Here is a 15,028-nt window from a genome sequence, read left to right on the forward strand (position 1 = left end):
TCTTCCTTTTAAAGGTGGGCATATAAGGCTATAAATATCCCTCTGAGCAGTGCCTTAGCTGCATCTTATAAGTTTTAACATGTTCTTGTTTTCATTTATCTCAAGATATTTACTGATTTCTCTTGCAATTTCTTTTTAGACCCACTGATTGTTTAAGAGCATGTGTTTAACTTCCATATATTTGTAAAATTTCCAGTCTCTGGCTGTTATTGATTTTCAGCTTTATTACAATATGAAAAGAGAAAGTGTTTGGTGTAATTTTAATTTTCAAAAATCTATTAAGACCTGTTCTGTGCCCCAGGACATGATCTGTCCTGGAGAATTATCCATGAGCACTTGAGAAGAACTCATGTCCTGCTGTTTTGGGGTACAGTGTTCTATATAGGTCTGTTAGGTCTTGTTCATTTTCATATTATTTAGGTTCTCTGTTTCCTTTTTGATCCTCTGTTTAGATGTTCTATCTATTGAAGCAAGTGGTGTGTTGAAGTCTCCAACTATTATTGTAGAGATATATATTACTCCCTTTAACACTGCCTTTTGCCAATGTTTGCCTCATGTACTTTGTAGCTACCACAGGTTTTGTTTTGTTTTCTTTTTTTCTTTTTGGTGACTGCTTGCATGGAACATCATTTTTCATCTTTTCACTTTCAGCCTATTTGTATCTTTGGGTCTAAAATGAGTCTCTTATAAACAGCATATAGATGGATCTTCCTTTTTCTTTTTTTTTTTTTTTAACCATTCTGCCACTGTGCGTCTTTAGATTGGGGAGTTTTATCCATTAACATTCAATGTTATTACCATAAAGGCAGTTTATCCTTTGGCTTTTGTCATAAATGTTTTTCCTCTCTTTTTATCCTTTTAGTTACCCTTACTAATAGTCTTCATTTCCATACTCTCTTCCAAACCTCTCTCTTCTGTCTTTTCTTTCCAGTCTAGAGAACTCTCTTTAGAATTTCCTGTAGGGCAGGTCTCTTGTTAATGAACTTTCTCAGCTTCTGTTTATCTGTTAATATTTTAAACTCTCCCTCATTTTTGAAGGACAGCTATGTGGATAGAGAGTTCTTGGCTGGCAATTTTTCTTTTTCAGTATCTTAAGTGTATTACACCACAGCCATCTTGCCTCCATGGTTGCTGATGAGAAATTGTTTCTTAGTCTTATTTGGCTACCTTTACATTTGGTGAGTTACTTTTCTCTTGCTGCTTTCAGAGTTTTCTCCTTCTCTTTGGCATTTGACAGTCACATTTGAATGTGTCTTGGAGTACATTGAGCTTCTTAGATTTGTATATTTGTGTCTTTTATAAGGAAATTTTTAGGCAATATTTCCTCAAATATTCTTCCTGGCCCTTTTCCTTTCTCTTCTCCTTCTAGGACACCTATTACGCTTATGTTAGTGCACTTTGCGTGGTCAATCATTTCATTTGCTCAGATATTTCCATTTTTTTCTCCACTTGATAGTTTGCCTAGTCAAATTCAGTTACTTTATCTTCTAACTTGCTGATCCTTTCTTCTGCCTCTTCAAATCTGCTGTGTATATCTCTAGTATATTATTAATTTCATTTACAGTGTCTTCATTTCCAAAAAGTCTATTATTCTATGTATTCTTTCAAACTTTTCTTTAAGCTTACGTAGTACCTTCTTAATATTCTTGATCTCTTTTTCCATCTTGTTGAATGTGTTTATGAGATTTGTTTGAATATCTTTGATTAACTGATCCAAATTCTGTGGCTTCTCTGACATTTTTATTCATTCCTTTGACTTGACCATATTTTCTTGTATTTTAGTATGTCTTGTGATTTTTTTTTTTTATTGACATCTGGTCATCTGATTATCTTGAGGGGTTTATTCTGAAGGTTGGTTTCTCTTGTCTAGGATTTAGTTGTTGCATGGGTTTTTATTAGGGCACTGCTTTGACAGTTGGATTGTCAGTATTTCCCAGCCAAAACAGGGTCAGGTACCTGTGTAGGGGTGTAGACCAGCTCCAATGACCTGGCATTGGCTCTAGAAAGACTACTGTATAGTTTGTTAAGCTGCCAGAAAGCAATATACCAGAAATGGAATGGCTTTTATAAAGGGAATTCAATAACTTACAAGTTTACAGTTTTAGTGCCAAGAAAATACCCAAACTAAGGGAAATACACCTTGGCTCAAGAAAGGCTGATACCATCTGGAACACCTCTGTCAGCTGGGAAGGCATGTGGCTGGTGTCTGCTGGTCCTAGTTACTGCTTTGTTGCTTCCAGTCTGATGTCAGTAGTTTCCTCTCTAAGCACCTGTGGGCCTTCACTCAGTCCCTTAGGGACACAACTCTGGATTAGGGCTTGCTTAGCATCTCATGGGAAGGCACATTTGCTCGGCTCTGCCCATGTCTAGGCATCTTCTCTCTGTGTGGACACTCCAAGCATCTCTACACATCCATGTCTCTGAAGTAACTATTCTCCAAGTATCTGCATCTGATCTCTCTGTCAGCCCTGAGCTGTCTCCAAAATGTTTCCTCTTTTTAAGGATTCTGGTAAACTAATCAAGACCCACCTGGAATGGATGGAGGTACATCTCCATCTAATCAAAACGTCACATGCACAACTGGGCACACCACATCTCTGTAGAGGTAATCTAATAGTTTCTGCACTACCACATTAAATCAAGATGAAAAGAAACAGCTGCCCCAGGATAATCAGGATAAAAACCTGTTTTTTCTGGGGTACATAATAGCTTCAAACCAGCACAACTACAAAAAGCCCCTTTTTACCCCTTCACTTTCTGCCTTTCCAGAAGATGGCGCTCTTCAGTTACTTATTCATCGTCAAAAGTAGTTTAAACCGAAGAGCCAGCAGCATCTGACCAGATGGGGCTGAAACTCCAGGGATCCTGTTTTCTCACTTTGCTGGCCAATATCTGGCTTATTGTCAGGCTGTGTCCCCTTCTGTATTTGGAGTGGAGGCCTCCTACAGCCATCCCAGTCCACAGCTGCCCCCAGGCAAGGATCATGCACTGCTGCTGCTTTCCTCAAGGGTGGGGCATGGGTACTAGGAGTTACTGCTAGAATTAACCAGCTCTGTCCACATTTTCTGTCTCTTCATCCTCCACAAACCTAGGTATTGAAACGACCTCTTTTGTTGCTCAGGTCCCCAAACAGTTAATTTGGACAGTTTCTGCCTGGCTACTTACTGCTTCTAGGAAAGAAGTAGTTCTTCCATTCCCTTACTAGTCCTCCATTTTGGAAGCTCCTCCTTGGGGTCCTTTTGTATTCAGCACTTCTCTGTGGCTTGTGTCCTGCCAAGGGTCGCTGCGGATTTGAGTCCCTGTTTCTGGATATATGTGGGGCTCTCCATTGTTTTTCATCCTCTATTTCATTTATCTCCTGTCTAATCTTTGTTCTTTCCTTCCTTCTGCCTACTTTGGGCTTAGTTTGCTCTTCCTATTCTAATTCTTCCAGTTTTGAGGTGAGGTCTCTGATTTGAAATTTTACTTCCTTTTTAAAGCAAACATTTAGAGTTTTAAATTTCCTTCTCAAGCACTGCCTTTGCTCCATCTCATAAATTTTGGTGTGTTGTATTTTCATTCTCCTCATATTTCCTAATTTCCCTTGTGGTTTCCTCTTTAATTCATTGTTTAAGAGTATATTAATTTCCACATGTGTAAATTTCCATTTCTCTCTCGTTACTGATTTCTAGCTTTATCCAAATGTAGTCGAAGATACATTGTATGATTTCATTTTTTTAAAATTTATTGAGACTTGTTTTGTGATCTAACTCATGGTCTCTCCTGGAGAATGCATGTACACTCGAGAAGAATGTACGATCTGTTGTTAGGTAAAGTGTTCTACATGGGTCTATTAGGTCTAGTTGGTTTAGAGTATATATCAAGTCTTGTATTTCCTTATTGATCATCTGACTGGATATTCTATCCTTTATTGAAAGAGGTGTATTAAAGTCTCCTACTATAAATTTAGAACCATCAATTTCTCCTTTCACCTCTGTTAGTATTTGTTTCATATATTTTGGAGCTCTGCTGTTAGGTGTATATGTATTTATAACTGTTATATCTTCTTGTTGCATTGACACATTTATTAGTATACAGAGACCTTTTTTTGCGCTTCAGAACACTTTTTGACTTATAATGTATTTCATCTAATATTAGTATAGCTACCCCAGCCTTCTTTTGGTTACTATTTTCCATCCTTTCACTTTCAAACTACTTGTGTCTTTGAATTTAAGGTGAGTCTCTTGTAAATAGCATATAGTTGTTTCATGCTTTTTTTAAAATCCATTTTGGCTATCTTTGCCTTTTGACTGTACAATGTAATCCATTTCCATTTAATTTCACTGCTGATAATGCAGGACTTTCCTCTGCCATTTTGTATTTAGTTTTTGAAAATCTTATAGTTTTTTTGTCCTTCATTTTTTCTGTTAATGCCTATTTTATTTTTCGCATTGTACCATATTGAGTACCTTCTCATTTCTATCTGGATATATTTTTCATATATTTTCCTTGTGGTCACTATGATGCTTTGAAGCTGAACGAACCCCAGAAGAGATCAAGTTCTTTTAATCCATTCCTGTGGATGTATAACTATTGTGGGTTGAAACTTCTGATTAGGTTATTTCAGTTAAGGCAAGTCTCAGGGTGGGTCTTAATCTTTTCACTGGAATCCTTTATATGAGGATGAAAGAGAGAAAAGACAGGGGAAAAAAAGCCCTAAAGAAGTTGAGAGAGGAAACCATTGAAGCCAGAAGCTGGAAGCAACAAAATCAGGAGAGAAGGGAGAGAGAAGCAGACATGACCATGCGCCTGGCCATGTGACAGATGAGCTGAGGATCACTGATAGTTGATTTTTGGGGAGAAAGTATTGCCTGTTGATGCCCTGATCTGGATGTTTTCATGGCTTAAGAACTGTAAGCTTGTAAGCTAATAAATCCCCATTGTAAAAGTCAACCCATTTCTGGGTTTCATCCAGAAATTCATACTGCATTTCATCAGTTTTAGCAAACTAAAACAGTTATGTTGGGGTTAAAATTTACCATTCTAAATATGGAGCCATAATATTTAATTTGATACCAACTTGATTTCAATGGCATACACATACACTGTTTCTATACCCCCTTTGTCCTCTACCTCTTTTTGTACTTGTTACAAATGATATCTTAATATACTGTATATCTAAAACCATAGATTTATCATTACTTTTCATGCATTTGCATTTTAGCATCTTTAAGAAGAAGTAGAGTTATAAACAAAAAAACAAACAAAAAACAACACCAATTCCCAGCCCATGCACTTCAGATTCCCATCCCATGCACTTTCCAAAACAAGCAAGCAAAACAAGCAAAGAAACAACACAAAAAAAATCAACAAATGGTGCTGCAGTAACAGGGTATTCACATGGGAAAAGACTGAAATGTGACCCCTGCCATACAGCATACAAAAAAACTCATACAAAATAAAAACAGACAATACAATGGTACTGGCATTTATAATTACAAAAAATGGTTATCTTTACTGAATATCTTTTTTTTTGTTTGTTTTTTTTTGCATGGGCAGGTACCAGGAACTGAATCCAGGTCTGTGGCATGGCAGTTGCATAGCCCTTTACCGGAATATTTCTTTATGCTGCTTTGAACCACCATGTAGGATCTCTCTCTCTCTCTCTCTATTTTAAACATTCACTCCATTATATGCTTTTATTCAAATACAATGGTCTAGAGAAACATTTATGAATATGAAAGACAACAGAGGATATAGTTCTCAAGAACTCCACCAGATGTTCACTTTGACTAAGCAGAAACAATGATGGCACAAGGCCTGGAGGAGACTTTAAAACCATATTAACTGTAGAACCAAGACTAAAACAAATGAGAATGTAATTGTGGAGCAGAATGTGAATGTTATAAACTTTGATAATATATTTAAAAAATCACACATTGTTTTTATTTATGATAATTCACTAAAGTAAACATTATTAGAGTTGTTAGTCAACAACTCACAAATCCTATAAAAGTATCTCATTTAGCGCTTATAACCCACTTGGATTGAATGAAGGCTACACTGGCAACATTCAACACCTTTCAGTGTTTCTACCGACTTATAAAGTGAAATGATTTCTTGACTCCTTATGCCCTAAGTCTGTTTTTATTATTGTTGTTGTTTTGTTTATTTGGCTGTTTTTGCTAGCTTATTGTGTTCTATGATTGCTATTGTTGCTGTCTGATTGGCTTGAAAAATAAAAGTGTAATATGGGTTAGTGCTTCTTGATCTTCAGAAATTTCTCTGGGAAGAATCTGGCAGTTACTGAACTGAAGATTATGAAAGCTACTTCACTTTCAAACCAACCAATGACTCTGGTCTAATATAATCCTCCATTTTTAGCTGCCTTCTTATAATGGTCTTCAGATATCAGCCTTCTTCTGGGTAACTGGAAGTAGAATTAAACTCCACTTGTGGTGGTCAATTGAGTCAAAAGCTACACAAGGTTCTCAGGAAGTAAAATCTAACCTTAGAAACATTACAAAATTTTATATCACTAAGTCTCAGCAGTTGATTTTTTCCTCCTTTTTCATGAAAATTATTGGCACCACAGGGTACTTGAGAATAATCCTCTATGGTAATTTGGGAGCCACTTGCCTAAAATTTTTTTCAAATCTTTCAAAATTAAAAATCTATAATAGCCCATGCTGCAAGCTGTGACAATGTGTCTTATTTCACCTCTAATACAGTCAGGCTTCTTTCTTTTTCCTTACAACATTTAAAACCACCTCAGGTAATATACCAGAATCGTTTTGATTTATTGAAGACAACACAGAATCCACTTATATCTTGGAGGGCTAATACCCAGACAGCATTACAAGAGCAACTTTTAATTCCCTCTGTTTAGGTGGCCCTTGTCATCTTCATCATATGCTTTAAAAACATCTCCCCACTTCCTGTGCTCCAAGCGTGGTTTCTACATCCACTGCCGGGCCCCAACCTTGGTGAAAAATATTGATACCACAGTGCTGGACGAGAAAACCCAATTGGCCCATATAAGTACATCTTGCGGTCCGTGGCCTCTGTCCTTTCTGCCTGAAGAATTCCCTTTATCATTGCTTATAGGGTAGCTCTAGTTTTGATGAACTCCCTCAGCTTTTGTTCATTAGGGAATGTTTTAATCTCTCCCTCATTTTTGAAAGCAAGTCTCACCAGGTATAAAATTCTTGGTTGCCAGTGTTTTCTTTCAGCACTTCAAGTATTTCAATCCACTGCCTTCTTGGCTGCATGGTTTCTGATGATAAAATGGTACTCAGTCTAATTGGGACTCCTCTGCACATAACATGTTGCTTTTCTATTGCAGCTTTTAGAACACTCTGCTTGTCCTTTGCATTCATCAGTTTCATCAATATGTGATGAGTAGTAGTTTTCAATTTTATCTTATTTGGTGTTCTTTGAGATTCCTGGATGTGCATATTCACATCTTTTGCTAAGTGTGACATGTTTTCTATCATTATTTCTTTGAATACACCTTTTGCCATTTCTCTTTCTTATCTTCCTGGGATCCCTATAATGAATATATTGGTACATCTGATGATATTCTAGAGGTCTCTTAAGCTATTTTTGCTTTTTATAATGTCTTTTTCTTTCTGTTCCTCAGGCTAATTTCAATTGTCTTGTCTTTGTGTTCACTGATTCTTTCTTTTGTTAGCTCCAATATGCTACTGAAACCCTCCTGGGAATTTTTCATTTCACTTCCACTTCAGTAGCTCTCTTTGGTTCCTTGAAAAAATTTCTGTCTTATTAAAATTCTCATACTGTTCACTCATTGTTTTTCTGATATCCTTTTGTTCTATTTTCCTTCATCTCTTTGTACATATTGAATATCATTTTTTAAAATCTTTGTTTGCTATGTTCACGGCCTGGTCTTTTTTATTGGTGTTTTCTGGAGTTTTATCTTCTTCCTTTGGATGGACCATCATTTTTTGTGTCTTTGTTTGTCTTATAATTTTTTCTTGCACACTGTACATTTTAATATTCAAAATGTTAACTCTAGGATTTATTCTCAGAGATGTCTGTTTCTTGCTGGTGATATGGCAGAGACTTTGACTTTTAGCCCTCCTATCAGGAAGGTCCACCCCAGGCAAACCAGAGTGCAGGGTCCTCCCTGTCTTTTCTGGGCCTGTCTTGTCCTGGGCTTGTGCCTGCTAACGGCCTTAGGTCTTTCCTTGTTTACAGTAGTTTGAATGCCCTCTCTATTTCCCAGGAGACAGACCTCCTTCTGGGTGGGTGTTCCACTGCTGAACTTAAGGCAGGTAGGCCTTTGGACTAGGCTAACTGCCTCAACTGTTTCTTACACTGCTTTCGTTGTCTCAAGCTGCTTTTGCTGGGAGGGCAAATTCTGATAGGGGAGGATGCCAGAGAAAAGTTTCCCAAGTTAGACTTTCCCACCATAACAAGGCCAAGGGCTCACAAAAGAAGTGCCAGCCACTTCCAAATTGTCCTGGAAAGTGGATGGTCAGGAAGGACACCAGGAGCTTCTTCCATAGCTCCCCAATGCTGTGCTTTCTTGACCTGCTCAGCACATGCATCCCTTCAACTGTCCTCCACAGCTTTGAGGAAGCCAATTGTCATTTACTTTCTTCTGTTGCCTTTGTCCAGGGAGGTTGGAACAATGGAACGGGCCGCCAGCGATCTGAAGTTGCTAATCAAAAGGTGTGATCAGTGGTCAGCCTGTTCCCACCATGGATCTTAGGAAAGTAGATTTTTATGTCCCTTTAGGGCACCAGTAAGCTACACAATGGACTGAACCCCTCTGTGGCCTGCCATGAGCGTGAGGGATGGGTGCCAGTAACCACTGCTGGAGAGAGCAAGTCACTGGTATTTACTATAATTTACCAGCCTCTTCCTCCTTCTCTCTCCTAAATGCTGTACAGTTTTTATTGTTCTAGAGTTTCAAAATGGTTGATTCAGACAGCTCCTGCCTATTTAGTTGTTCTGGTGGAAGGACTGATTCCTGGAGTTTTCTACTAAGCCATCTTCCCACAATCCACACTATTTCTTCTGAGGATAAAATAAGTATTTTCTACGTATCTTTCTAAATTTCCTAAAACTAAGGCTAGGCAATTAAATTCAGGTGGCAATGAGTCAAGAATTTCTGAAGGAGGAGAGAGGGATATAAAAGTAACAACAATAAGTATACTCTTGAGTTTCTCTCTATATTCCAAAGTTGTAAATGTTCACTCAGGACAAGTAAATTTTTCTTCCAGTTTCCTCAAAGGATTTATAACTTTATGACAAAAATATAAGCATAATAAGACCCCAAATTTCCAAGATGAAAACCAAGTCTAAAGTAGAAGGGGAAATACAAACTTTAAAAATAAATTTTTCCTAAGAAAAGCTATAGCAAATTAGTAAGAAAATTTATTCCTTAGTTTTTCTAGAAGTTATGGCAAAAATAGAAACAAGAAGAGTTATATGAGCTATACCATCTAATATAAAAGTCACAGTTAATTAAGAGAATACTTTTCCCAGAATACAGAGAAATTTTCTCTCTGTGGTGTTTGTATAGAGGATGGTGAGCAATATAGTACATAATATCCTATTTGTGATTCTTATAGAACAGTGAAGCAATGCTAACTACATGGCTTGCTTATATTACCATAAGCCCTTGATGAAAGCCAGTTCTAGTATTAAAGCCTAGCGCAGTAATGAAAAAAGTGACATGGACAGTTGATGTGGTTTAGTTATGTACTTTTATGTACTTTTCTGGAGTTCTAATTTAATATCATGTTAAGAAATGTTGGAGACAAGTTAATACATTCTCATTGTAAAATAGTTGTCTCAGAGATGCTTTCGGCAGCAGCAGATGAATGACACATAATTCAACATTAAAGGCATTAGAAAGAAATTGATGAGGAAGATATTCTCTCCTATCAACTGAAAGACGTACAGGCTGTAAATGGCAGGAGAAGCAGGATAACAGGGATAGAAAAATGAAAATATCTAGCCCCTACTATATATCAGATCATGTAAAATGCTTTTCCTTTTTTATAGTATTTATTTATAATATTTATTTCTTATTACAATCCTGAGAGGTTGGTATCACTAATGCTATTTTTATATATGAAGAAAATGAAATTTGGAGGAGCAAGGTCACCAAATTAGGAAGTGTGGAAAACCCAGGTTTAGTTTACTCCAAAGCCCATATTCTTTTCACAGGCATGATACCATATGCATAATCAGTAAGAAGATGGAGGAGGTTGACTTATATTCTTTTTTTTTAATAGCATTTTATCAGATATATTCACATATCATATAATCACCCAAAGTGTACAATCAATGGTTCAGAATATCATCATAGTTGTACATTCATTATCACAACTGATTTTTGAACATTTTCATTACTCCAAAAACAATAAAAAGAATAAAAATAGAAGTAAAAAGTAACACCCAAACCTTTCCATACTCCTTTATCCCCCACCACCCCGTTATTTACTTATTTTTTGTCAGTACACTGGATGAAGGGAGTTTGACTTATATTTTTGATCCAACTGAAGGTTTATTTTCCTCTACTTAGAAAGCTTTTTGCTATCATACCGATTCTATCAAATATTACCCCCTACCTGATGCCTTCTCAGAACCCCCAGGCACAGTGAATACTTCTGTTCTATGTATTTCAGTTAACAATTCGTAGAGATTTCTAGGACAGCTTAATCTGATATTTGTGATTAGAAGTTGGAAACCTGAGCTCAAAATCCACACACAAGGCAACAAGTAACTGGTTCACTTCTGCTTGCCTAGGATTTAGTTTGCTCTTCTTTTCTTATTTTCTTATGGGAGAAGGTTAAGTTATTGATTTAAGATTTTCTTTTTTAATGTAGGCAGTTAACAGTGGTAAACTTCTCTCTCAGACTGCTTTGGCTAAATCCCCAAAGTTTCGGTATGCTGTACCTTCATTTTCAGTAATCCAAAGTATTTTCTACTTTCTAATTTCTTTCATGAGTTCTTCTCTGATCTACTAGTTATTTAGGAGTGTGTTGTATAATCTCTATGTATTTTTGAATTTCCCAATTTCTTTTCATCACTGATTTCTAACTTCACATCACTGTGGTAGGAGAACATACTTTGCATCACTGCAATCTTTTAAAATCTGTTGAGACTTGATTTACGGCCTACCATATGGTCAATCTTGGTAAATGTTCCGTTTATACTTAAAAAGAATATGTGTTCTGCTGTTGCTGAGAAGACTTATAAATGTCAACTATATCAAGTAGGTTGATAGCATTTTTCATGTTTTCTATAGTCTTACTCATTTTTTGTATATTTCTTTGGGGTGGGTGATGAAATCAATTATAATTGTATAGCTGTCTATTTTTCTTTTCAGTTTTGGCAGTTTTACTTCATTTATTTTAAAGTTCTGTCATGGGGTACATATACATTAAGGATTATGATGTCTTCTTGATGAATTGATTTCCAAGGATCATCATGCAATGTTCCTCTTAATCTCTGGGAGTATTCCTTACTCTGAAGTTTACTTTGTCAGATATTGATACAGCTGGTGCCTCTTTCTTATGTTTAACATTTGCATGACATATCATTATACTGAAAGTAAGTTTCTTCCAGACAGCATATAGTTAGGACTTGCTTTTTAATTTTTAACCTAACATCTCTTTTTTTAAAATTAATTAATTATTTTTTTCCTGTCTTTTAATTGGAGTGTTTGGACCAGTTTCCAATATGAATGTGTTTAAATCTACTATCTTGCTATTTGTTTTCCATGCGTCCCATCTTTTTGTTCCTTTTTTCCTGATATCTTTTGGATCACTTGGGTATTTTTTATTATTTTACTTTATCAATACTATTGACTTATTAGCTATACCTCTCTCTCTTTCTTTTTTTTTACATGGACAGGCTCCGGGCATTGAACCCGGGTCTCAGGATGGCAGGCGAGAATTCTGCCACTGAGTCACTGTTGCCAGCCCCCTCTATTTTCTTCGTGGCTGTTCTAATGGTAGGGACTGGCAAATTATTGGGGCCAAATATGGTCTGCAAAGCCTAAAATATTTACCATATGAACCTTTACAAAGAAAGCTTCCTGCAGTTTAAATTTAAAACTAAGATGCAGTAGGAAAACTGCATAATCATACTCCAAATATAAAGTGCTTCAAGTACTAACTTTAAAAAGTATGTCCTCAGGAGATACAAAAGTCAATTTCTTAGATAATTACTCACATTTTTTTCTTGGTTTTTGTTGTTCTTTAAGAGTGTGATAATACAATTATGAATAAAGAAAGCAAGGGTAAGCACTCCAGTCAGCTGTGGAAACAGAAATCTTATCTCTAGGAGAAAAAGAAAAAAGAAAAAAAAAACATTGAAATTGACAACTAGAAAATGACTATCAATAGACAACAGCTGATCACTAAAAATCAGTTGTCCGTTTTGTCAAGGGTTAAGAATATTAAAATGTCTTTAGAAAGTTCCATGAGGTCAGCAAAAACTTGAAAAAGAACCAGGGAAAGAAAAGGAATAAAATTGACTACTTTGTGCAGGTAATTTATCAGTTTTTCCTGTTTGAGGTCATACACATGTGTGGGGGGCAGCAGGGATTAAGGGCCTGTGTCTAAAGTCTTCCTTTTTCTAGTACTTGCATTTGTCAGAAAAACACCTCTGGAAAAGGAATGAGAGAGGGGAGAATTGGTCATTCAGCATTCTTCAATGACTGATCTAAAAAGCATTGTTTTAAAATATTGGGAAAAAAGGGTCTCCTAAGAGGGGACTGACTAAACTATGATACAGTTGTACAGTGTTTTAAAAATTACATTGTAAAGGAAGATATTATGCCATGGCAAAATGTTCTTCATTCGGCATATATAGTATGATTTTGTTTTCAATTTTTAAAAGTGTTGTGTATATATATGTATGTCTGGGTATAAAGAAAAAAGACTGAACAGATATCCACAAAAATGTAAATAGGCATTATCTGTGGCTGATGGGATTTACTTTAAATTAACCATATACCTATATTCTATAAGCTTTCTACAATGAATGCAAAATTACTGTGAAATAAGAAAAAAATCTATAACTTACTATACATATTTTTAAAAGCACTGCCTATATCTGTCTTTGAATTATGCTAGTACAAAAGTGAAAAAAATGATTTTATCTAGGAGACTATGATTTACTTGAAAATAGTGCAGGAGCTAGGCAAGTGGAGAATAAACCAACTCAAGGGATTCCTTACTACAAAAAGTAGTAATGCAGAAAAGGACCACTGACTTCAAAGAATCAAACATCAGCACTAAAAGAAATCAGGTTTAGTCCAAAAAACTATACACTTGTGTTTTCCATCATGTTTTATTTGTTAACTTTCATCAGAATTTCTCTATGTAGAAGCAATTCAAAGTATATTTTTCTTAGGCAAATTCTCTCCTTTCTTGTCTAGAATCTTTTTAATGTTTTAGTCTTTAGCAATGACCATAAATTTGGGAGCAATTATCACGTCTGTTTTTTTTTTTTTTTAACTTCTTGGTAAATTGGAAAGAGAAGGATACTTTCTTAATAAGAAAGAAACTGATCATTTCAGATCACCAGTCAGCATTATACTTATATAGTTATAATAGAGGTACTATTGTTTGAAAGAAGACAAATTTATTATTTGCAGATAACCTTAATTTTTAATTATTATAATTATATATTTTATATATAATATATATTTATACATTATATATATATAAATGTAATTTGCACATATTTTTGCAGAAAAACAACCAAGAAACTCTTTAACCAAGAATTCAAAGTAAGGTAGCTACATAGAAAATAAACTGAAAAATTAGTATCTTCTTATATATCTGAAATAACTGGTTAGATGATATTAAATGATCTATTCACAATCCAAAATAGATATAATATGGCTTAGGAATTAACTCTTACTATTAATGTGCTCAATTTATATTTAATATTATAAAACCTTTACTGTGGCAGCTATGGATATACCACTCAAATCTACTTTCAAGTAAGAACCTGCCATAAGGAGTGCAATTAGCTGACAGCCTCCAGCTGCAACCCCTTTGGAGCTGTCCTGTTCATATAGAAGTTACACTCTGGGCAGCTCATAGCCAATGACTAAGGCTAGCAGGGTTCTAGAGCTTCTGTCCAACCTGGGATTCCTCTACAGTCTTTACATCAGAGCTCCAAACTGACTTGGCTGAGGCTCATTTATTCCTACCTAATCCTCCTTCTTTCATTCAACTTTCATAAATATCTGAGCTACACTGTGGTCTGATGTAGCCGCCTACTCCTGCTTTCTTTCCCCTTTATCTTCCATAAGTGTTCTCCCAATAAATCTCTTACACTTCAAGTTCATTTTGGTGTCTGCTTCCTGGAGGACCTGAACTGAAGCAGTTGTACTGGTAATGGTCTAGGAAAGCAGGCAGTGACATGGGATTGGCACTGGATCACTCATCACCCAACTTGGAAGTATCATTTAAGTAGTGTTCTAGTTATATCACAAGTTTATGATAATATTTTAATTATTGCTAATTTTCTAAATATTCAGTTGACTCAGAGAGTAAATAAAGGAGGCCATAAAACCTGTGATCTCAATTTTCCTTCCTTCCCCTTTCCCTCCTTTTTTTTTTCTGTGTTTGACAGTAACAGCTCCACTATGAATTCTTTTAGGTAGGGGATTATAGGATTATTTCTCCTCTATTGGTCTACCAAACAAGGGGGTAAAAGAGTCTCACAGCTAGCTTCCAAAGTTATTTTTCATTAAAAATAGAAGACCCTTCAGAATCTGTCCACTGCCTCTTTATCCATATCTTCTATCACTTCCTCAACAGATATTTTTCCATTCCAGTCATAAAAATTTTCATTTTCCTAAGTGGGTCATGCTATTTAGGCCTTATTTGTTAAACATGTTGCTCTCTTCACCTAAGGTAACTCTTTCCCCAATTCTTCAACTAGAGAATTCCTTTTGGCCCTTACAACATTCCCTTTTTAAGATATCTTCCCTGATTCTTAATTTTTACTTACACGTAACTTCTCTATGCTATTATAGCTCTGTATA

At 35.8% G+C, this 15,028-nt stretch overlaps 1 protein-coding gene and 1 long non-coding RNA gene across 13 annotated transcripts in view; one reads left to right on the forward strand and one right to left on the reverse strand.

Annotated features, from left to right (window-relative positions):
• LOC143647319 (uncharacterized) overlaps positions 1-15,028 on the forward strand; it is an 83,979-nt gene that overhangs the window by 39,916 nt on the left and 29,035 nt on the right. The gene's annotated exons all lie outside the window — the stretch shown is intronic.
• The window catches only part of SLC38A9 (solute carrier family 38 member 9), a 143,746-nt gene that overhangs the window by 30,927 nt on the left and 97,791 nt on the right, over positions 1-15,028 (reverse strand). For all 12 annotated transcript variants that reach the window (XR_013157976.1, XM_077117168.1, XM_077117165.1 and 9 more), the window contains one exon: positions 12,196-12,302. Coding sequence is in view for 11 of the 12 variants with exons in the window: in XM_077117168.1 (XP_076973283.1) it covers positions 12,196-12,302 (107 nt within the window). In the remaining variant the exon portion in view is untranslated. The remainder of the gene's footprint in view (positions 1-12,195; positions 12,303-15,028) is intronic.

This window comes from Tamandua tetradactyla, chromosome 9, assembly GCF_023851605.1.
Source record: "Tamandua tetradactyla isolate mTamTet1 chromosome 9, mTamTet1.pri, whole genome shotgun sequence".
Lineage (NCBI taxonomy): Eukaryota > Metazoa > Chordata > Mammalia > Pilosa > Myrmecophagidae > Tamandua > Tamandua tetradactyla.